The sequence below is a fragment of the Pinus tabuliformis genome, chromosome 2_1 (genome assembly GCF_031772625.1).
Source record: "Pinus tabuliformis cultivar Carrire ecotype Pingquan chromosome 2_1, CPIR1, whole genome shotgun sequence".
NCBI lineage: Eukaryota > Viridiplantae > Streptophyta > Pinopsida > Pinales > Pinaceae > Pinus > Pinus tabuliformis.
The window spans coordinates 394099428-394122686 of record NC_142299.1 but is presented as its reverse complement, the minus strand read 5'-3'; the positions used below and the strand labels follow the sequence as shown (position 1 = coordinate 394122686).

Sequence of the window (23259 nt, the reverse complement as noted above, 5' to 3'; positions counted from 1 at the left end):
GAAATTCTACATGAGAGATTGAAACTTAAAAATATAAAGGTTCCCAGAGCTTGTAGCAGCAACGAATTTCAAACTTGCAATACCAACTTCTTTTAATGATCACTAGTAAATGTTTATCAACATTGGTTAACACAGGTTTATATTGTTTTAAGTTTTAACTCTTCTCTTCTTGAATTGGCACGTTAATGCTTCAGGTACAGTCAATTTTCATGGAGAAATTCATCTGACTATGGTTGTCATGGAAGCTATTCATCACATTGTTAATGTCTCCATCCTCTTGAATGGCCATCCTCCATTGGTGGTTCCAGAAAACCAATGAACTTTGTTCCATCCTTGGACTATCGAGCACCATAACATTCTTTAATTCTTATTTCAAAAGCACAACAATTTGGGTGAACATGATATATGTTTCATCCATTGAGCATGGGAAATTATGCAACAAATGATCTCCATTTCCATTTCATTTTTCTCAATCTCATTGCCCATAAATGGGCCCCACCATCCATCACTACTTCTATGAACATGCTTTGCTAAAGCTCGTGCTCCCACTGTCAATATATTTCATTTGGATTGTTAACAGCTGAGAATGAGGACAAAAGAACAGATCTTGGAGGTGGAAGTGCATCAGGAACAGTTCCAGTTGTGGATATGAGTCCCAATAAAGTTGTTACTCCTTCAACTTGCAAATCCTCTTGGTGCATGGTTGAACAAGTTTATAGGTTGACAACTTTTCTGATGTCAGCAGATTCCCCACGCTTGCCTATGGTATGAAATAATTGATGCCAAGTTGCAAATATCATTTTGAAGCATAGTGAGCATATCAGACATAAAAATATATGGTTGGGCAAGTACTGTAGAAACATCACCAAAACACTTCCAGATTTTTCTTTTTCTTCAGAGTAGAACCTTTGATATACTTGTACCCCTTCCTTGACTGTTTTGATACCAGGAAGAACGTTCCCTATACTCTGTGCCTCTATCATTTCATAAAAGGAACCATACCAATTCATAGCCTTCACAGTAAGCAATAAACATCGGTTTACAAGAAAGAAATCTCTAGGCAAAATTCTTTTGTAATTCCCAAGAGCACATCTTCCTTCCACTGTCTTTTGTCCATTGTTGAGTTGTGTAAAGAAGGGTTCTTGCACATCAATATGAAATTTTCCCCTCTAGCATATTTGTCAAATGAGATCCGACATTAACAATTATCTTCATCCACTCTTCAAACTTCAATGCCCATGTTTCATTCTCATTAATTCCTGGCATAGATTCATTCTTTCTTGGAAATGTTCCACAAGTTTTGGACTTATACAATGCAGTTGCTAACTGTTTATACAATGGATAAACTGGCATGCCCTCCTCAAGTGCTTCTGCAAACCCCCCTCAGACTTTAATGAAAAATAATTTATGACTACATGGATGCCTTGCAAGGTGCCAGAGAATCACTACGCAGCGGTTGCGCAGTATTGTGCAGTGACCAGGTTGGGTAGCGTTTGCACAGTGGATTTCTTCAGTGAAGAAGAGCTTTGTTTCTCATGACAAAGACTGACACAACCCCTTTCAACTCTGACTCAATGTATAAACATTTGCAACCTCGTGACTCAGACTCTTTCAAACTTTGGATGAACCCTTTATGGAAGAATTTCAACGATGTCGAACAATAACTTTGAGGCTATGACAGCAGCAGTAGTCATAGGCTCAACTTGTTCAAAAACCGAAAATTAAAGGACATGAAAAACACATTTGACGATGAAAACTAATGACCCTAACACTACACTTCCTTTCTGTCCAACCATCAGACATCACTGTGCATCCAAACATCTCCTATGTTTGTTTCAACTCTGCCAATCTGGAGTTGATGTCCTGCTTTTCTGCTTGAAGGATTGGCCCTCACAACTCCTCATATGTAGCACATTTGTACCTTGGGCTTACAATAGCAATAGCATCACACATTGGCTACCAAAATGGATTGGTTTTGGTGATGTTGAGAGGTAAGTCGCTCCAGAAAAGACACATCCCCATAACTCTGTCTGCTTCTCGCTTCTCCTTTTTTTTAACTATTGATTTTATGGAACTGTTGGGTTGTGTTATATTCTTTCCACGACTAGCCCTAGTAATTAAACCGGGGGGTTAGAGGGGGGGCAGAGATTCCCCTTCGTTGCGCTAGGCGTAGTGGGGGGGTTTGAGGGGGGCAGTAGTCCCCTCTATGGGGTGCGAGAGAGCGCCCCGAGTAATTTTTTTTTGGACCTTATATTAGATGGGTGGACTTACTTATGGTTTTGTGCATGGATTTGGCACATGGTTTTGGGCGTGATGGTTTTCGGTCCATGTTATTTTGTATATCCGGTCAAGGGAAATACGGTTATGTTCTAATCCAAGGTTAATGGATTGGGGTTTATGGATGCTTCGGCATGTATATATGTGTATTGTAACATTGAAAGGACCATAATGAAAAATCAATCTCGTAGTCCCGGTTTTGGGATCCAGGGGAAAATCTCTATGTATATTTGTTTTATGTGTTATGCTCTCACCATTGTTTATTTTCGGTTTTTGGAATTCGTATGCAGTAATTTTTGAATGGGGTTAAAACCTACAGGAAGGTTGTGCTCCATGTCCGATTCATGAAACAAAAAAGGATGACCTCCCACTCCCAGTAGCATTACGACTAGAAGGTAATGTTGTGGAGCCCATCCCACTACCCTTAGTCTCAAAATCGGAACAAGATATCCCAAAAGATTTACTTGCATGTTCAACCTTATTTCTTTTTGCCTCTTCTTTCATTCTCTCTTTTTCCTCAATTGCTTGAAGAGATTTTTGTATAAGCTCCACACTAAATTCCTTACAAAGCTCAACTTCATGTCCAGGGAGTCTAGCCAAATGGTATTTCACTCGTGTAACCCCTCTTGTCATCTTGTCCCCACACAATTTTCATGTTAGATATGCCCGATTTGTCCCACTATCAAGTTCCCCATACTCCCAAAATGGGTCCATGGGCTTTAGCATATTTCTGGTGGATTAATTCAAACATAAGGAACCAAAAAAAAAAAATTGGCATTAAACCACCATACACAAAAAATAACAGACACCTCATTTTAAAAATATTTTTTTTACTACATTACTTGCAATGAAAAATGGCAATAAGAGGATGCATAAGTTAAAAAAGAAAAATGAAGCTTGTTGTCCAAATATGGAGAAAACACTTGCATTGGCTCATGGGCATGAAAATCATAGCAAATGGAAGAAAAACAAGGAAGAAAAAAGTTGGTAGGGAAAGAGGCAAGCAAGCGTAACCCTAAATCTATGAAAAAAAATTAACATGTGGGTTTTTAAGAACATACCTATTAATGGAAGAAACGAAGTTTATCTCAATGTTCTTGAATCTTTGATCCACAAAACATTTTTGGTTGGTGATGATAATGGTTGTTTGATCCTCAATCCCTCCTTGAAAACTACCACAAATCTCTTCCCCTTCCTTCTCCAAGACCAACAAAGCAAAATGAGCAAATAAAAATAAAAAATTTGCTTTTGTAGCTGCGAACCAGCTTGCCTGGTGATATTTTGGGTCATTGTGTGATTTTTTGGTGATATATTGGCGATATTTTCAAATATCATAGATATTATCAACACTGATATATAGAGAGATTTCAAGATGAATTTATCATATATACATATTAATATTTGATGTTTCGATTTAATGTGATAAATGATTGATATGCCAATTCAATGCTTGGTTAGCTATAGAATCAACAAATGCATTATCTAATCATGGAATGTGAATGAATGTGATAAAATTAAATGGCCTTCGTAATAATTTCACTCTCAGAATTTGACGATGTAATGAAGGATCCCTCACACGATAAATGTTATTTAACTGAGACACCACCAGTTGTGAGTCCAAGTACACCACTAATGATTCAATACCATAAGATATTGCCTCAAAAAGTAAATTAATAACGACACTGTATTCAACCATATTATTAGAAGCAGGACCAATACATATGCCTCTTGTGACCAATAACTAACCAAATGGATAATGAATTCCCCATGATGTGAAAGCAAGTTTCCTGGTGTTCCTATTGGCCCCGTCTGCTAATCCTAAGTACATTGAATCACCCATCGAAACCTGCCAAAGAAAATCAAGAACACCATTGTCACCATGATACTCATAGGCAGAAACTAAACTACATACAATATTTACAAAACAAAGCAAATTCTTAGGCAAGAGCCTAAGCATAATACTTCTTGAGATAAAGCCCATTTCTAGGCTCCAACAACACATTCCCTTCAAAATCAACTAACTCATAAGCACCCTTCTTCAAGACCCTTTTGACAATGAAAGGATTGTACCACATAGGTTTGAATTTTCCTGCCCCCAAGGTGTATTTATCTTGGTCATAGACCAAGACAAGGTCACCTTCAGATAAAACCCTAGGTCGCACGGACTTATCATATTGAGCTTTAACTCTTTTCTTATTAGCCTCATTCATTGTGGCAGCATCCCGACGCTGCTCATCAAGATGTTCCAAATGAACAAGGCGCTCTTCTAAACTTGAGGTGTCTGGAAGAAGTTGGACTGCCAACTTAAGAGATGGAATCTCACATTCTATAGGAAATATTGATTCCAAACCATAAACTAACTGAAAATGAGTGAACCCCATGGCAGTCTTAACAGACATTCGATATGCCCATAAAGCAGGATAAATCATGATGTGCCAGTTGGACTTAACTTGATTAATCATCCTTTGCAACATGGTCTTAAGGGATTTATTAATGGCTTCAAATTCTCCATTAGCTTGAGGATAATAAGGAGATGAATGCTCCTACCGAAATCCCAGTTTCAAATCCAACTCAAACATCATCTTATTCTGAAAGTGACTGCCATGGTCAATGAAAATCTCTTTAGGGATATCGAAACGCGAGATAACTTGATTAAAAAGGAAAATAGTTTTTGTCTCACCATCGTTATTGAAAGTGGGCATAGCTTCGACCCACTTCATAAAGTAGTCTATTGCTACAATAATGTACTTGTGTCCCTTAGCCAAAGTCGGGTGACAAGTCGTAAAATCAATTCCCCACTTAGTAAATGGACCGACAGTGATGACAGGAAAGAGTGGAGTTGGATGAGCGCGCATTTTCCAAGTATAGATTTGATAAGGGTGGCATTTTTTTACCGCTTCAATACAATCTTTGAAAATCGAAGGCCAAAAATACCCTACACGCAAGATCTTTTGAGTTGTTGCAAGCCCAAAAAAATGACCACCACAAGCCCCACTATAATAGTAATTTAAAACTGACTCAGCTTCTTCTAAGGTCAAACAACGTCTAAGGATTGAATCAACCCCATGACGATATAAGGTATCACCAATGATCAGATAACTCTTAGCAAGGTGACGTAATTTTCAGCGTTCGTCCTTAGAAAAAGACTAAGGAAACTTTGAAGTCTGGAGATATACAATGATGTCTCAATACCAAGGATCTTGCGAGGAGATAAGAAAAAGATGTTCATCCGAAAATGATTCTTCATAAGTGACATCTCCCTCACAAGGAAATTTCGAAATTAATTCTGCGAAAACCAAAGATTTATTTGATTTGGCTGACATGAACTCTAGATTGAACTCTTGTAAAATCACAATCCATCTGTTGTATTTTCCCCCAATCACTCGACTACTTAGGACAATATGAAATGGATTGACGTCAGCTATTACAAAGGTTTTTCTCAACAAAATGTAATAGCAATGTCGTTGAACAACATGAACTGCTGCTAAAGCCAATTTCTCAACATGGGAATATCAGAGTTCAGGACCGACTAAGCCACGACTTAGATAATAAATCACATGATCTGTAAGGGCATCATCTTCCTGAACCATAACCATACCTATGGTTGATTCTACCGCCCCGAGGTACAAAAGGAAATATTTTCTATAATCAGGTGGACTCAAAAGGGAATCATAGGTCAATGCCTTTTTCAAAGCATCAAACGAGTGTTGAGTGAATTCGTCCCAAACAAATGGATCTCCTTTCTTAAGTAACACATAAAGCCTTTTTGTAATCTCAGCGCAATTCACGATAAACCTCCTTAAAAAGTTGGCCTTTCCTTGGAGACTTTGAAGTTGACGAAGTATTGCCTCAACCTTGGAAGGATCAACCTGAATCCCTTCAATAGAAACAATGAATCCCAACAACCGACCAGATGCAACGGTGAAAATGCATTTATTAGGGTTCAACCAGATTTTACAGTGACAACATCTTTCAAAAACTAAACGAAGATGCTTTGGATGTTTCATTCTCTTGCAAGAGCGAGCAGCTAAATCATCCAAATAAGTCTAGATTTTGTGCTTGATGTCGTAGAAAGCATATGACATAGCCCATTGAAAGGTAACTCCAACATTTTTAAGGTCGAAATGCATTTTCCTATATGCAAATGTACCCCAAGGAAAAATAAACATCATCTTATGTTGATCTGAAGGACGACTTGTTATTTGATTATATCTATAGAATTCGTCCATAAAGGAAAAAATTTCATTTCTAGCACACTCATCGATTATATGATCTATAAATGGAGTGGGGAAATTGTCTTTTGGATGCTTTACTTGAATCCCTGAAATCGATGCATACATAGATTGTTCCTTGTTTTTTGTCCACAGGGATTGGATTAAAACCCCATTTAGTAAGAGGAACAGGGTAGATGAAACGTGCTTTAAGCAGTTTCTCCATTTCTGCCTTGATAGCCACAACTTTACTAGGTTGACCGGTCGAAGCTTTTGACGCACAGGGTTTGCATTTTCAGAAGTCTTCATCTCATGCTGAACTATACTAGGATCAATCCCAGACATTTCCTCATAAGGCCAAGCGAATACATCTCTAAATTCTTTTGAAGAGGTCAGTATAAATTTCAATCTCTTCAGGGGAACAATCAACTCCGATGAAGATATTTTCAATGACGTTGGGATTCTTAGAAATTTTCACTGGAATAGTTTCTGAAATGTTAGCCATATTACCTTTGGCAAAGATATGTGTTGGAGCCAAAGGGTTTAAAATTTTGTGAACACTTCCATGAGAAGGAGGACTAGACAAACTTGATTCAACTTTATGCAAGTCAGGGAAAAAATAGGACCGATGATGCAAGTCATCCCACGGTCTCTCTACACCAGTCATTACTTCTAGAATTTCCTCCTCAGATGGTAAAACGATATCAAGGAAATTCATAGCCAAAGTGGAATCATTTTTCATATGGGTGCCACATCATCATCGACATCCTTTGATGAAATGGGGATAGGATCAGAATCTGCAGTATTAATAATGGCTTGATATGCAATTTTTGCTGCAGATATAAGATAAGCCATTCCACCAACTTTCCCATCTTCTAATGTGGCAGTAAGAGGGGCAAGGTCCAAGGATCCAAAAAATAATGAGTTCTAAAAGAACATTCTCGAGGGACCACCTTGGAGGATGAGATGGCATTGATGTAAGCAATAGGAGGTGGAAGATCAAAAGTACCCATCAATGAAGAATACATTCCAACTCCTAAATTCTTAGTAGGTTACTTGGTATTCTTTACTAAGGGGACAATGGAGTCAACGAATGCATTTGGGTCATTGGGGGAATAAGCTAACTAATCAATCGTAACAATTCTCCCTTAATGACGAAAACATATTATGAAAAACAAAGATGAAACTATGGCATCCATCGCATATACCCAGTTCCGACCCAATAAAAGATTATAATCAAGACTGGCATCAACTATCTCTACTTCCACATTAACAACCTTACCTCCTACACAAATAGGGAAGGCAGATAGAATCCCATGAGGCCTATGAGAATGACCATCGAATGCGGTTAAAAGAGTAGGAGAGGGAACAACTTCAAGGGACCCGATAACATTTCCAACATGACATAGACATGACACATGTTGATCCAGGAGGATCTCATTAGATCATTGCACAGGTGTTCAAGTGTCGTTGTCAGTGTTCAATATTGTCATCAGTTTCGACAGTGTTGGTTATGGATCAGGTTGTTCAGGTAATATGGTTTTCATGGCGTTCAGTAGACATGGGTTTGTACCTGGCTATTGACTTGTGTTCATCGACAGTTCCGCCAGGAGTTGATCGACTACATTTGTCTTGTCGTTGCCTCGTAGGATTTGATCATCCACATGGGTGTCGTCCGTTACAGAGGTTCGATATGGTTTGTCGTCAAGTTGTCGTCGCAAATGCCACTTGTGTCAACAACATGCATTTGGGGTTTTGTCTCATGTTTCTAATGTCACTTTGTGACATTTGGGGACAAATGGGTTTTTTTATCTATTTTGATAAAAAGTTCTAAAAACCCTAATACATTACATTCCTAACCTAATGCATTAAGAAAAGAACCATTCCCTAATGCTAAAACCCTAAACCTATGCTATACCAAACCATCGCATTAAATTTATTACGTAAACCTAAGTTCTAAGTGCAAAACCTAAGCTATACCAACTCTCGGCCTATGTAATTGCAAACAAAAACATTATAAAACAATAAAATTAAAATACATAGGCCCTAACCGTCACCCTAACCACAGTGCAACCGCGAAGGGGACATGGCACATGTGACAAGGGCATTGATAGACCGTCGGGGTTTGTAACCACAGTCAGTTGACCGCATCAGAGTTTTCACCGCAGCTTTGACATGTGAACGTATTGAAACTGTCGGAGTTAACGGGGTTAGGTGGTAACCGTCGGGACTTCGGAACCACAGCAGGGGTGGACACATGCAACCGTTAGCGCGAGGGTAGCCGGAACCGCCGGGGCAGACCACGGAGGTGGCAGCTTGCGGTTAGACCGCGACTGGTCACACGCAACCGCCAACCTCCTCCGCCCGGTTAGTTGACCGCTTGCGGTTTTGAGTTAATACAATGTTTATTTTTGGGTTTTAAATGGTTTGTTCGTTGGAACTAATGCGATGACCTTAGGAACTAACCCTAGATGTCAAAACCCAACAAGACCGATTTCTAAAACACATCCTGAAGCAACCAATTCATCCTAAAATCAGCCCAATGTGGTTTTAATGCATCTCCAGGCCTATAAGAGGCAGATTTCATTCATTGATCAAGAAGAGAGTGGTTTTGGTTTTTGTTTGTAGATTCTGGAGGTCATTGGCAATTTTGTTTTCAGTGTAATAGGAGCATCAAGAGTCGGAATTGGGAACCGTGACAGGTGTTGGAAAGCTGGTTCAGAGGGATATCTGATGACAGTGATCAGAAGTGCCTGCATGCACATTCAGACTGATCAAATATCTATGTAATCGACCTCATCAGTTTTAATCCTAATAAAGTGGTTGCCCATCTTGAAAGCGGACCTGGAGATGTAGTCCATCAAGGACGAACTCTGTAATCAATTTTGCTATCTGGTATCATTGTGTTTTTACTATTTTCACTTCTGTTATGCATCTTTCTTATGTTTAATCAGTTGTCATAAAGTCTTCTTCTCAAGCAGTTTTCCTCGATTTCTGTGCTTTGAGCTAACATTCAAATCAATTAATGGCTAATCAATTCTACATCAGTTTAAGTCTATGATCACATTTAGATCACATGTGGAAGCCCCTTCTTACGATATGTAGATTTAATTTGAAAATCCATGTGATGAGGGAGTCTCTTTTTGACATTTGACATATCAAATGTAATCGCTAGAGAATTTTTAGGGTCAACTGCTCCAATTGCATTGAGAAAAGGACTCCTTTGCGCAAGACACGACTGGAGTACCTTTTACGCCGACATAGCATAGAGGCTATGAGCTAAATATTCAAGAATGGAATAGTTTTGAGCAACCCTACTGTTTGGATTATAAGGTGATTGTTTTGAGGAGCCTTTCAACATTCGAGGTATATTTTCAACTACGGGCCTCTCTATATGAAGAGGTTCTTGAGTATCGGAAGTAGTTTTGGCCTTCAAAGATTTCGGTTCTGCATAATCATGAGCTCTAGTTAAAATATCAACATGAGACTTAATCATATACACATTCAATGCGGATTCCCCTTCCTAGTTGCCCCCTGTCGTGTATGGAATTTGGAAATATAGTTTTTTAATATTAAGTCAATTTTGCATGGGTAAAGTGACTACCTAGGGCCATTCATCATTTTTCCCATCCGGGTCCAAATGTGTCCATTGGGTCCACATAGGATTAGCCTCTGCCTCCCCTTGTCCACAACTTGGGTCAGTCTTGGAATAATGCCCATGAGGTTGATGCAGATAAAAAGGACCGAAAAAGCATAATTTGGCCACTCTCAACAAGAAATGTACCAAAAAATAAAAAATATGTCCGGTACATACAAATTTAGCACTTGGGAAAAAACCACACATGAGTTCTACCCCATATTTATTTCCATCACCCTCGTTCCTAAGGGCCCCAGATGAGCCCCCTCCATATTAAGGAACCCATGATTTTTCCAACCCCTGGTGGGCAATGAAATGCCCCATCTCAAAAGGGGGTACCTACTGCTACATCCTACACATCATGCTCTCATCCCTAGAGATCCGAGCAGTTATGAAGCAAAATCAATCAAAGGAAAAAGGAATATGAAGAAGGGTGGAAAAACAAAGGTCGGGGTAACTCATGTAGCACGATTTGCGAATTTCTATATCATATTCTTGGATCTTTGAAATCCATTTCCCCCTTGATCCCAAACAATCAGTTTGGGCAAGCACATATTTAACATCAAGATAAGGAACATATGCATGTATCTTATTGTACCCCACATATATTCTAAAATACTTAAATGACTTGACCAAGGTGTATGCTTATTTCTCAGTGAGGGTATATCTGGTTTCAGCATCTCTTAAAGTTTTGATCATTAATGTTATCAGTTTCTCATTATCTTCCATGTCCTTTTGCATCAATACCCCAACTATAGTATCCTCAGAAGCAAATGAATAAATAATGAAGTCTTTGGAAGAGTAAGGGCTCGTCAATATAGGAGAAAAATCTATTCTATATTTTATTTCCATAAATGATTTGTCTTGGAGGTCATTCCAAATATATGGCACATCCTTCTTCAACAGATCATTCATGGACTTAACCACTTCAACAAAGTTTGTGACAAATCATCTAACGAATTTTATCTTGCCAAAGAAAGATCGTAATGATCCTTTGTCTTTAGGTGTCGGGATGTTCTTAATAACATCAAGTCTTTCTTGATCTATGTTGATTCCATCCTTGGATACGATGTGCCCTAACAATTTTCCTTGATCTACCCCAAAAATGGACTTCTTTGGGTTAAGGGAGATATTGTATTACTGACATTTTTCAAATACTTTCCTGAGGTGCTTGTAGTGATCATATTTGTCCTTAGAGGCAACCATCATATCATCTTGATAAAGTTCCATTATCTTTCCTATCAAAACTTGGAAAGAAAATTCCATGTCCCTTTGAAAGGTGGATCCAACATTAATTAATCCAAAGGGCATCCTCAGATATTTATAGGTTCTCCATGGGGTTTTGAAGGTTGCTTTTAGTTGATTTTCCTCACTTAACACTATTTGGCTACAACCTAAGAATCCATCAAGAAAAAACATCATTTGGGATCCTATTATCCTTGGCAAGAGATTTTCCATGTTTGGCAAAGGGTAATTATCCTTTAATGAAACTTGATTCAAATTCGTAAAATCAATACACATTCTAACGTTTCCAGTTTTCTTCCTAGTCACCATAGGATTAGATACCCATGACTAATGCTTAATAGGGACAATGATACCAACATCAACCATCTTCTTGAGTTCTTGTTTGACCAAAGGGGCCAACTTTGGGTTAATTCTTCTCAACTTCTACTTAACAGGTTTTGCAGAGGTATAGTATGTTTGATGATATCATGACTATATGCTTTTAGATCTTGATAAGACCACACAAAAATATCTTTGAATTCACGTAATAGCTTCTCCAATTCCACCCTCTCAGGCTTGGTGAGATTCTTTCCTATCTTGATTATTTGAGGAGATGATGGGGAACCTAGATTTAAATCAATAGTATCCAAAGATTCCCGAAATTCATTGATGATTCAGGTTCTATCATTTCTGTCAAATTGACTTTCCGATCAATATCCTTTTCTATATTCCTCACCTGTTCTTCACCTTGCATAAAACCAACTATTTCTTTATCATCCTCAAACACAGGCCAATTCTTGGAATAATCATGTATAACAAGACAACATACAGTATCAATTACACACCTCCCATGTTTGAAAATCTATTTATCCAAGATTTGATCACTAGAAGCAGCTACAACCAAAGTATTATCCAATTGATTATAATTTCTAGGAACAACCTTAATGGAGAAGTCTTTAAAGCTTTCAATTATTTTGGATGCTCTTTTTTTGTAGGGAATTAAACCTTCACTCTTACGAGACAATAATGTCAAGATCCCCAATACAATTAATACAATTATAAAAATAAAAATAAAATTAATACAAATATGAAAATTAAATAAAAAAGAATTGTAAAATATATATATATAAATTAATTAATAATTATAAATATAAATAAAAATAGGACAAAAATTTTAAAAGGTCGGCTTATCAACTCAACAGCCCTCATTCACCATATTTATCACTTGCTTTTCTCTTCTCTGTATATCAGTCCTGATGATGAGTCTTGGTCTAGGCTCGAAACGTCGAAAAATAAAAATGATGAACACTGTGGAATATCCAAATTCAATCTCTCAGAAACCACTCCACAGAAATCTACAAACCAATAACTATCAATTTCTTGATTTTCTTAGATTTTGTAGTTTCTAGCCCCAAGGTCAAAACTTCATATTCAGCTATGTTGTTAGTACATTTAGAATATAAGCATTGAGAAAACAAAGTATGCTTTGCGGATAAGGATATGATCCATCAAAATACATAGTCCATGTGTTGTCGCACGGATTGACACGACAACGCTCAGACCGGGGGCTGTCACTCTGATCCCCGATCCCTCCGTTTAAGCCTGTCTCCCGCGGCTAAGGGGGGTAGTCCCTGAGAGATGACGAGAACAACTGTCGACCAGTTGGTTGGGAGACACGAGATACGATATAAAAAGCACTAAAATGATTTGATTAAATTAGCAGACCAGTGCCTTAAGAGATTGTGGTTGAAACGATTACTTGTTAATTGATATAAAAAATGGACCATGAACAGCAATCATCTATCATCAGTTAAATCACAATGCTCTTAGAATGACCAAACGATATCCAGCAATTGAAAATTTTAAAAGATGAATGCTTTTAACCATCACGAATCATAAACCATTAACCAGATATGAATTTTGCATCTCGACTTGAAAAAATTCAGATCTCAGCATGAAAGACAATTCCCGAAAAAATAACTGGATCTGACAAAGAAAAATTTTCCGCAAAATTTTAATTTTTTATTTTTTTTTGCTTTTTTTTGCCTTTTTTTAAAAATTATGAAAAAAAAAAAAAAAAAAACTAATCTAAAATTTAAAATCTAATACAAAGCTAAATCTAAACAATTAAACATTTTAATTTTTTTTTTTTTTTTTATGAACCTATATAAAAATGAAACTATAAAAAAAGAATTAAAATCTAATAAATTAAAATACATAACTAAAATAAAATCCTAAAAAAAAATCTACGCTAGCTTACACATTACTATGACCACAAAATATCGATTTTTTTAGAATTTCATTAAATTAAAACCTAAAAACCAAAAAAAAGTGAAAACGTAAATGAAAATGAAATAATTCAAATCTAAACCAAACGTAAGACTACAGCTACGGAAAACTTCAAAACGCAATCAAGTAATCATAAACGCGATATAGCTCACGAAGGAAGAAATGTAAAAATGTGTGATGCGGCGACCAAAAAATCGATTTAAACTTGCGTATGACGGCGGCAATGAAACAATGCTTTACCTGAAATGAATCGGCCAGGCAAATTGTGATGGGACACGGCTTTGAAACCCTGGCTCAGCACACATATAAACAGTGAATCGATTTTTACATTATACCTGCGTGATGGCCATAACCACGTGCTGAGATTGACTGTGACGAATCGTAACTGTTGTTGCTGGTGGTGAATATGGCTCCTACGATGTAACTCGTGAGAAATCCGCGTGAAAATTGTTCTAAATGCAGACAGAGGCAGAATCCTTCAAAGCATTAAATGATTTTGATCTGAGCACTGCGCAGATATGTACACATTCGTAGAACCCAAGGAACTGAAACGATGATACTCAGCCGGAGGAAGAAACTGCGTGAATGTGCGTGACTTGGCTTGGAGCTGTTGGCAGCCTCATACGATGACGCTTTGGTATAATGCCCAGCACGTGCTTCTGGGTTCTGTCTGCTACTCTGAAATCACGCTATGTACACATAAAATTGATTGCATTCAGATTTAACTATGAAGCCTGCATCAAAAATTCTGAGAGAGTCGCCTGTGGGCCGATCCTGGGCAACTGCAAAAAGACAACAAAACCCTAATGAAAACTGTATAAAAAAAATTTTGAAACCCTAGATCAGCTAATTTAATGTACAGATTTAGCCCCTTCACAGCCAGATTTAACAATAAGAACAGGAAAAATTTTAAAGAAAAGAAATTTCAGATTGTCACTGTGAAAAAACTTCAGAAATTCTCTCATGCAGATCAGAAAAATAAAACCGAATGATAGACCCAGGATCAAATCCACTGGGCTCAGCAGAAAATGCTTGTGGGAGTTGGCTGGTTCAGCCGAGAACTTCCCCTAACGCCCACCAAATCTTCTTCAGCAAGGGTTTTTCTGCACAGCTCAGAAACAACCATCAGTAAAGAGGGCAAGAATGCTGCTAGATCTCAGGAAGTAATGGAGATACCTGCCATTACTTCAGAAACCCTAACAGCACCCAAACCCTAGCAAGTGAGCAAGATACCTATACCCACAATACCCTACAAAAGCTATTATTAACAGCTGAAAATAACATATGCAGAAAATTAAAACAATCTCACAGCATTTCAAGAGAGTAACACCAGCAAGATATGGACCCCAAAGTCTTCTTTATTAACCAGAAACAAATTTACAAGAGAGCTTCTTCAGTCTTTGACTCACAGATCGAATGCTCTGAAATGACCCCTAGTACCATATTTAAAGGAAATGATCCCAACGGCTAGTTCGAGTGATCCACGTAGAAATGATCTCGACCGTTGATGAGGATCAAGACATCTCTTGATCTCATCCGTCGATTTATTCACTTAATTTTTTATTATTTTTTAAATTTTTTAAATTTTTAAATTTTTTATTATTTTTATTCATTTTTTTATTTTTTAATTCATTTAAAATGGATCACTGAACTAAGCCTTCGGAAACATCACCTAGGACCTAGGACTTAGGACTCATGAGGGGTTTCAAAACATTTTTCGACCCTCAAGACACATTTCATGATGACTTTTACAAATTTACATCTTAAGGGGGAAAACCCCTTTAATACAGACCCTCACAAATCACCCAGCTCTGCGACACAACGATAATCTAGCAGATCAACACACTAGGATTCTCCTAAAGTTCTAATGACAAAATGCATCCCGGCTTTGGGGTCAGGTTTGAAGGAAAACTTTGCCGATCCATGGATCGGTGAGACGAAAAACCTTCCGGGACATAGATTATCATAGAAAGTTAGGTCCGCCTAGGCAATTTTACATACATGACTCTGATCTGCTTAGATTATTTACAATTCATACATGCAGACTGGGTTTACAATCAAAATGATCAAGTTGTTGATGACGGCAGGACGGCACGGACATGCTGATCAGGTGCTGCTCCTTTCTGTCAAGAAAAATGGGGTGCACTGCATGGGTAGTTGACCAGTAGAGGTCAACATCTGGCTCTACTTGGGGACACGTTGCTGCTTGCAGGAATGTGAGAATCCAGAATCTGCATCCATACAACACAAAAAATAAGTAGTGTCCATCCAAAAATCAGCATATACGTTAAGCACAATAAAGAAAAAAGCTCTTCATTTATTAACTATCTAAAGTAGAAACGAAAATGCGGAAAAAAACAAGGAGTAGGGTTAGAAATACGATACAAAGGATGCCCTACGGCATCAGATGTGTTCAATATAGTGCATACTGAGCATTTTCCTGCTTTCAGGCAAATCTGTCGGCTGCTTGTCGGATGTGCCATGTCCAATTTTGCATATGGTAGGACTCTTTCCTATCCGAAAATTAAGCTGCTCGCGGCCGTCTGATGAGTCAAATCTTCTTCTTATTTTCTTTCTCTTGCGCTTTTTCTTTCTGGCTGGTTGAATTGCTGATGACCTGGTACTTTCTGTTTCAAAGCTATCAGATGAAGTATGTAAGATATGCGTGCTATGTATTTCTTCATCTTGCATCTGATCTTTATCATTCTTAAGTCTGTCTGGATCACCCTCAATCAACCATCTTTCAATCGAATCAACAACCTCCCAATAATAAGATGAATCCTGGTGCAGCAAATGAGAAGACTCCTGATTTGTTGCTGTTTGCTGGTTTCTCTTATCCTCTGCCAGTTGCTGAAACCTTTGAACTTGTATTTTAATGGCATCCATCTGACTAGAGTGTTCAACCTTTATAGCACTGATTTGTCTGGCATGGTGCTCCTGCATGTCTTTTATTACTTTAACATTCTTTTCCTTTATGTCCATCAAGCAACGCTGCATAAAATTTATTTCTTCTTTATGATTCGCTTGCATGTCAGCCACTTGATTATTATGATTGAACGTCATGATAGTAATTTCCTCATCCATAGTTAATAACTTGTTTCGCATAGAGTCAATTTCCTTATCATGATCAGCTTTCATGGTCACCATATTTTCCTCTAAGACCGACAACCTGCTTTGCATGATTCTAATTTCTGTTTCATAATTAGTTTTTATGGCCTCAATTTCTTTAGCATGGTGACTTTGCGTGACCTCAATCTCCCTGTTACGTTTTTCCAGATGGGTGCATAAAGTTCTCACATCATTGACATAATTAGTTTGATTGCTTTTCATATTTTTCACCAGCATCATTAAATCTTGTATTATTTGCTTTTGCTCTTCCCTTTCATTGTCATTTGTCCCTGATTTTTCACTATCATGAACTGCAATATTTCCGGTGGATGACACATTCTGACATGATGAATCGTCTTGGGATCTTTCAGCTGGACCTCTTATTAAATTACTTTCATTCTGCTGAACAATTTTAAAGGCAGAAGACAAGCTGTTTGGATAACCATATTTATCTTTAAAAGCATCAATAATGTCTTCTAAAGAAGTGAAAGATTCCTTAGGAAAACTGTTAAACCAATTCAAAGCATCATTTTCTAAAGAAAGGACAAATAGACGCATTTTGATATCTTCATGATTAAATTGAGGGGATCTGCAATATATGATCATGATGCGATCAAACAAGCCTAGATGCCTTCTAACAGTGATTGGATCACCACCTGAAAAAATAGGTAATTTAGAAATGGCCTCTTCTGGAAAATCATGGAGATGGTGAATAAAACGACATTGTTTAAATGAATAATCCATGATAAATAACAAGGGATCAAATGGATGATAGAAAGAGATTTCTGCTCAAGAGAATTAAGAGATGAGAGAAGTGGAGTCGCCACTTGAACAATGAATCTGATTCTAGGATCCAAAAGGTAACCACAAGCAAATATGAGGAAAGCTTCTTGTCTGGGAAAAATGAGAAAGTGGAGTTGCCACCCAAACAGGAAACAAACCCAAGAGGTGGCGCTGATATGTGATGAAAAGATGCCAAAATATTGAATCTGCCAGCTCAACTGAGAGATGAGAAAGACGAGAAGATGAATGATTGTCGTTTGAAACACCGAGAACAAAGTGTCCCCGGCAACGGCGCCAAAAAATGTTGTCGCACGGATTGACACGACAACGCTCAGACCGGGGGTTGTCACTCTGATCCCCGATCCCTCCGTTTAAGCCTGTCTCCCGCGGCTAAGGGGGTAGTCCCTGAGAGATGACGAGACCAACTATCGACTAGTTGGTTGGGAGACACGAGATACGATATAAAAAGCACTAAAATGATTTGATTAAATTAGTAGACCAGTGCCTTAAGAGATTGTGGTTGAAACGATTACTTGTTAATTGATATAAAAAATGGACCATGAACAGCAATCATCTATCATCAGTTAAATCACAATGCTCTTAGAATGACCAAACGATATCCAACAATTGAAAATTTTAAAAGATGAATGCTTTTAACCATCACGAATCATAAACCATTAACCAGATATGAATTTTGCATCTCGACTTGAAAAAATTCAGATCTCAGCATGAAAGACAATTCCCGAAAAAATAACTGGATCTGACAAAGAAAAATTTTCCGCAAAATTTTAAATTTTTTTTTTTTTTTTTTTTAAATTATGAAAAAAAATAAAAAAAAAAACTAATCTAAAATTTAAAATCTAATACAAAGCTAAATCTAAACAATTAAACATTTTAATTTTTTTTTTTTTTTATGAACCTATATAAAAATGAAACTATAAAAAAAAATTAAAATCTAATAAATTAAAATACATAACTAAAATAAAATCCTAAAAAAAAATCTACGCTAGCTTACACATTACTATGACCACAAAATATCGATTTTTTTAGAATTTCATTAAATTAAAACCTAAAAACCAAAAAAAAGTGAAAACATAAATGAAAATGAAATAATTCAAATCTAAACCAAACGTAAGACTACAGCTACGGAAAACTTCAAAACGCAATCAGGTAATCATAAACGCGATATAGCTCACGAAGGAAGAAATGTAAAAATGTGTGATACGGCGACCAAAAAATCGATTTAAACTTGCGTATGACGACGGCAATGAAACAGTGCTTTACCTGAAATGAATCGGCCAGGCAAATTGTGATGGGACACGGCTTTGAAATCCTGGCTCAGCACACATATAAACAGTGAATCGATTTTTACATTATACCTGCGTGATGGCCATAACCACGTGCTGAGATTGACTGTGACGAATCGTAACTGTTGTTGCTGGCAGTGAATATGGCTCCTACGATGTAACTCGTGAGAAATCCGCGTGAAAATTGTTCTAAATGCAGACAGAGGCAGAATCCTTCAAAGCATTAAATGGTTTTGATCTGAGTACTGCGCAGACATGTACACATTCGTAGAACCCAAGGAACCGAAATGATGATACTCAGCCGGAAAATGCGTGAGTGTGCGTGACTTGGCTCGGCATCAGAACACGTATCTGGAGCTGTCAGCAGCCTCATACGATAACGCTTTGGTATAATGCCCAGCACGTGCTTCTGAGTTCTGTATGCCACTCTGAAATCACACTATGTACACATAAAATTGATTGCATTCAGATTTAACTATGAAGCTTGCATCAAAAATTCTGAGAGAGTCGCCTGTGGGCCGATCCTGGGCAACTGCAACAAGACAACAAAACCCTAATGAAAACTGTATAAAAAAAAATTTGAAACCCTAGATCAGCTAATTTAATGTACAGATTTAGCCCCTTCACAGCCAGATTTAACAATAAGAACAGGAAAAATTTTAAAGAAAAGAAATTTCAGATTGTCACTGTGAAAAAACTTCAGAAATTCTCTCATGCAGATCAGAAAAATAAAACCGAATGATAGACCCAGGATCAAATCCACTGGGCTCAACAGAAAATGCTTGTGGGAGTTGGCTGGTTCAGCCGAGAACTTCCCCTAACGCCCACCAAATCTTCTTCAGCAAGGGTTTTTCTGCACAGCTCAGAAACAACCATCAGTAAAGAGGGCAAGAATGCTGCTAGATCTCAGGAAGTAATGGAGATACCTGCCATTACTTCAGAAACCCTAACAGCACCCAAACCCTAGCAAGTGAGCAAGATACCTGTACCCACAATACTCTACAAAAGCTATTATTAACAGCTGAAAATAACATATGCAGAAAATTAAAACAATCTCACAGCATTTCAAGAGAGTAACACCAGCAAGATATGGACCCCAAAGTCTTCTTTATTAACCAGAAACAAATTTACAAGAGAGCTTCTTCAATCTTTGACTCACAGATCGAATGCTCTGAAATGACCCCTAGCACCCTATTTAAAGGAAATGATCCCAACGGCTAGTTCGAGTGATCCACGTAGAAATGATCTCGACCGTTGATGAGGATCAAGACATCTCTTGATCTCATCCGTCGATTTATTCACTTAATTTTTTATTATTTTTTAAATTTTTAAATTTTTTATTATTTTATTATTTTTATTCATTTTTTAATTTTTTAATTCATTTAAAATGGATCACTGAACTAAGCCTTCGGAAACATCACCTAGGACCTAGGACTTAGGACTCATGAGGGGTTTCAAAACATTTTTCGACCCTCAAGACACATTTCATGATGACTTTTACAAATTTACATCTTAAGGGGGAAAACCCCTTTAATACAGACCCTCACAAATCACCCAGCTCTGCGACACAACGATAATCTAGCAGATCAACACACTAGGATTCTCCTAAAGTTCTAATGACAAAATGCATCCCGGCTTTGGGGTCAGGTTTGAAGGAAAACTCTGCCGATCCATGGATTGGTGAGACGAAAAACCTTCCGGGACATAGATTATCATAGAAAGTTAGGTCCGCCTAGGCAATTTTACATACATGACTCTGATCTGCTTAGATTATTTACAATTCATACATGCAGACTGGGTTTACAATCAAAATGATCAAGTTGCTGATGACGACAGGACGGCACGGACATGCTGATCAGGTGCTGCTCCTTTCTGTCAAGAAAAATGGGGTGCACTGCATGGGTAGTTGACCAGTAGAGGTCAACACCATGTACCTTCAACTTCAGGATCAGGATCAGATTCATCAATATACATCTTCCATTTGCCAAACTTTTCTTCCAATAACTTGTTACTGCTCAAACTAACAAGGGTCCTAGGAGGGGGATCCATAGAGAAACTACTAGATCAAGGGGAAACAATGGAGTGATAGCCCATTGTCACCTCATTTAAAGCTCCCTTCTCTTTACAGACTTTCACCAATGGGAGGAGACCCGGTATAAGAAGAATCACGAGGATGAGTATATCAGTGAATGGATAGAGAGTGATTCCTAGAGCCTATTTGCAAGAGACACTCAATTATGTGGCTTACTTGCTTAAGTTGCAAGGTGATGGACTCTTTGGAAAGGGCTAGGAGGATACTTAAGCCTAGAGTTTGAGAATATCTCTTGACAAGAGGATTCCTAGGTCTAAGGATCCTTGTGGAGAAATGGCTTAGATGCAATCCTTGTAGAATATGAGTTACAAAGTTTTGGGACCACAGAGAATCCAAGCAGACCCAAACTAGGTCAAGGGTATGGAGTTGATCACTCAAAGAGGAGCTTGCCCTGATTGGGGAGGAGAATAGGATCAAAGGACTAATTTTCTTTTCAGATTTGAATGCAATGATCCAAATGAGGACACTAACCCAAATCAGCCTACGGAGAGAAATGATCCTCAAGCTAGGGCTTGAAATGGTCCCCTGTTGGAATTGCTTGAAATTTGGAGGACCCCTTGAAAATACCCAGCGCAGTTGTGGACCAATTTTCAAGGTGTTTGGATGGCTATAAAAGATTTCACTTGATGCCCTAGGTGACCCTCTAGGGTTAGGCCTAGAAATTGGAAAAGTGAGGAAAAGAGAGGTAAAGTTGACCACCAAAGGGATACAAGGATCAGTTCCTTATTGCTTGGGCTTAATGGAGTCAAGAGTCAAGATACACATAGATCATGAAATTTCGTGAGCTAAGGAGCCCTAATTGACCTTTGCTAGCCTCTCTAAGGGCAACGACTAGGTCAATAGAGATTTATAATTCAAATTTGCGAAGGAGACAAAGTTTTGAGGTATTTAAACTAAGAGGTGCCTCTAGGAACATTCGCCCAATCCCTCAAAACTCAATGCATGCATTTAATTACTTATTCAAGGTCCCAAAAGAATTTCACATTTACTTTAACCCAACAAGAATAATGATAACCATAACATGTAGTAAACCAGTAAAATAACAAGAATAGCATCAAAACTCGACTTACATGAGAGAGAGAGAGTATATCCATTCATCAACTTCGTATTAAAAAGAAGCTCCAAAGACTAGCGAAAATCCAAACATCATAGTGCATCAAGAAATCTCCAAATAGTTTACCTAGCAAAAAGTGCGAAAATCTCTTAAGAGATATGTTAATTTTAGGATAACAATGGTATGTTCTATGCTTAGAGAAATTTTACTTCAATCTTCTTTCTTAGCCCAATATCATATCTATTATAGCAATCACATACCATGATAGTAGAATGCAAATACAAGATAAACAATAACAGTAGAAGACAAGCCAATGCAAGAGGACACAAGATATGGCACCAGCTAGGGACAAATCCCAGTATGGGGAAACCCTTGATCAATTCTTCTTATCATTCTTCAAAAGTTCAACACAGAGAGAGAGTACAATTTACAATATTCGCTTGCTCAAACTGATCAGTCAAAACAACAAAAACAAAAAGCCCTAACCAAAAAGTCAATGTTGGTCAATAGGGATGAAATTGACCTTCAAAACAACTTGGTCAACCTTGGTCAACTTAGCCTCCAACAACAAGGTAATGCAGCCCAAAATAGTCCGAATATAACGAGTCAAATCTAGTCAACAAAAAGTCAATGCAACAACCTGAATTAGGGCAGTCAACACTGGTCAACGTAGGGGTCAAACTACCTCAGTTTTTGTGCCTAGAACAACGGACTGCCCAAACAGAAGTCTCCCTCACAAAACTGAAGTCAAACAGGGTCAACGCTGGTCAAAGTCAGCCTCCTAAAATTTCGGTCAACTCTGGTCAACATGGCAGCTAGAAAAGACAATCTTCCTTTCGCACGAGTGGAGAGAGAGAGACCCAAAAATCCATACCCAATCAAGATGAGAGAGAGAAAGATGAATGCGATGAGATGCCAAAATGAGGAGGAGGCACTTTGTATTTATATGCAATGTTGAAGGCTGGAGGAGGCTAATTTGATGGTTGGCCGACCTTTTAATTTGTCCATAATCAAAATAAATTCATAACTTCATTTGTACATGTCAGAATGGGATGATCTTTAGATCAATCCTACACCTCTCGGAAAAAGGAATCCAAAAAAAATATCAGCTTTCTCATAAGAGCTGTCCAAAGTGATGTTTGGTCCTAATTTCCAAATTTAACACTCCCTCTCAACTATGGAAAACATCCCCTACCAAACTATCTGACAATTTGTACCATCCCTGTCACTGCACTTCTTTGCTCTGCTGAACCATGAAGAAAGAAGAACTGGTCAAG

The 23259-nt window shown here is 37.9% G+C and overlaps 1 protein-coding gene across 1 annotated transcript in view; it reads right to left on the bottom strand.

Annotated features, from left to right (window-relative positions):
• Positions 1–273: 273 nt before the first annotated feature.
• Positions 274–23259, bottom strand: part of LOC149200518 (uncharacterized) — a 41150-nt gene continuing 18164 nt past the window's right edge. The window contains exons 2-3 of the mRNA XM_089400965.1: positions 867–1169; positions 274–689 (exon numbers count right to left, since the gene is read on the bottom strand). Coding sequence (XP_089257091.1) covers positions 552–689; positions 867–1169 — 441 coding nt within the window. The 3' untranslated portion in view covers positions 274–551. The remainder of the gene's footprint in view (positions 690–866; positions 1170–23259) is intronic.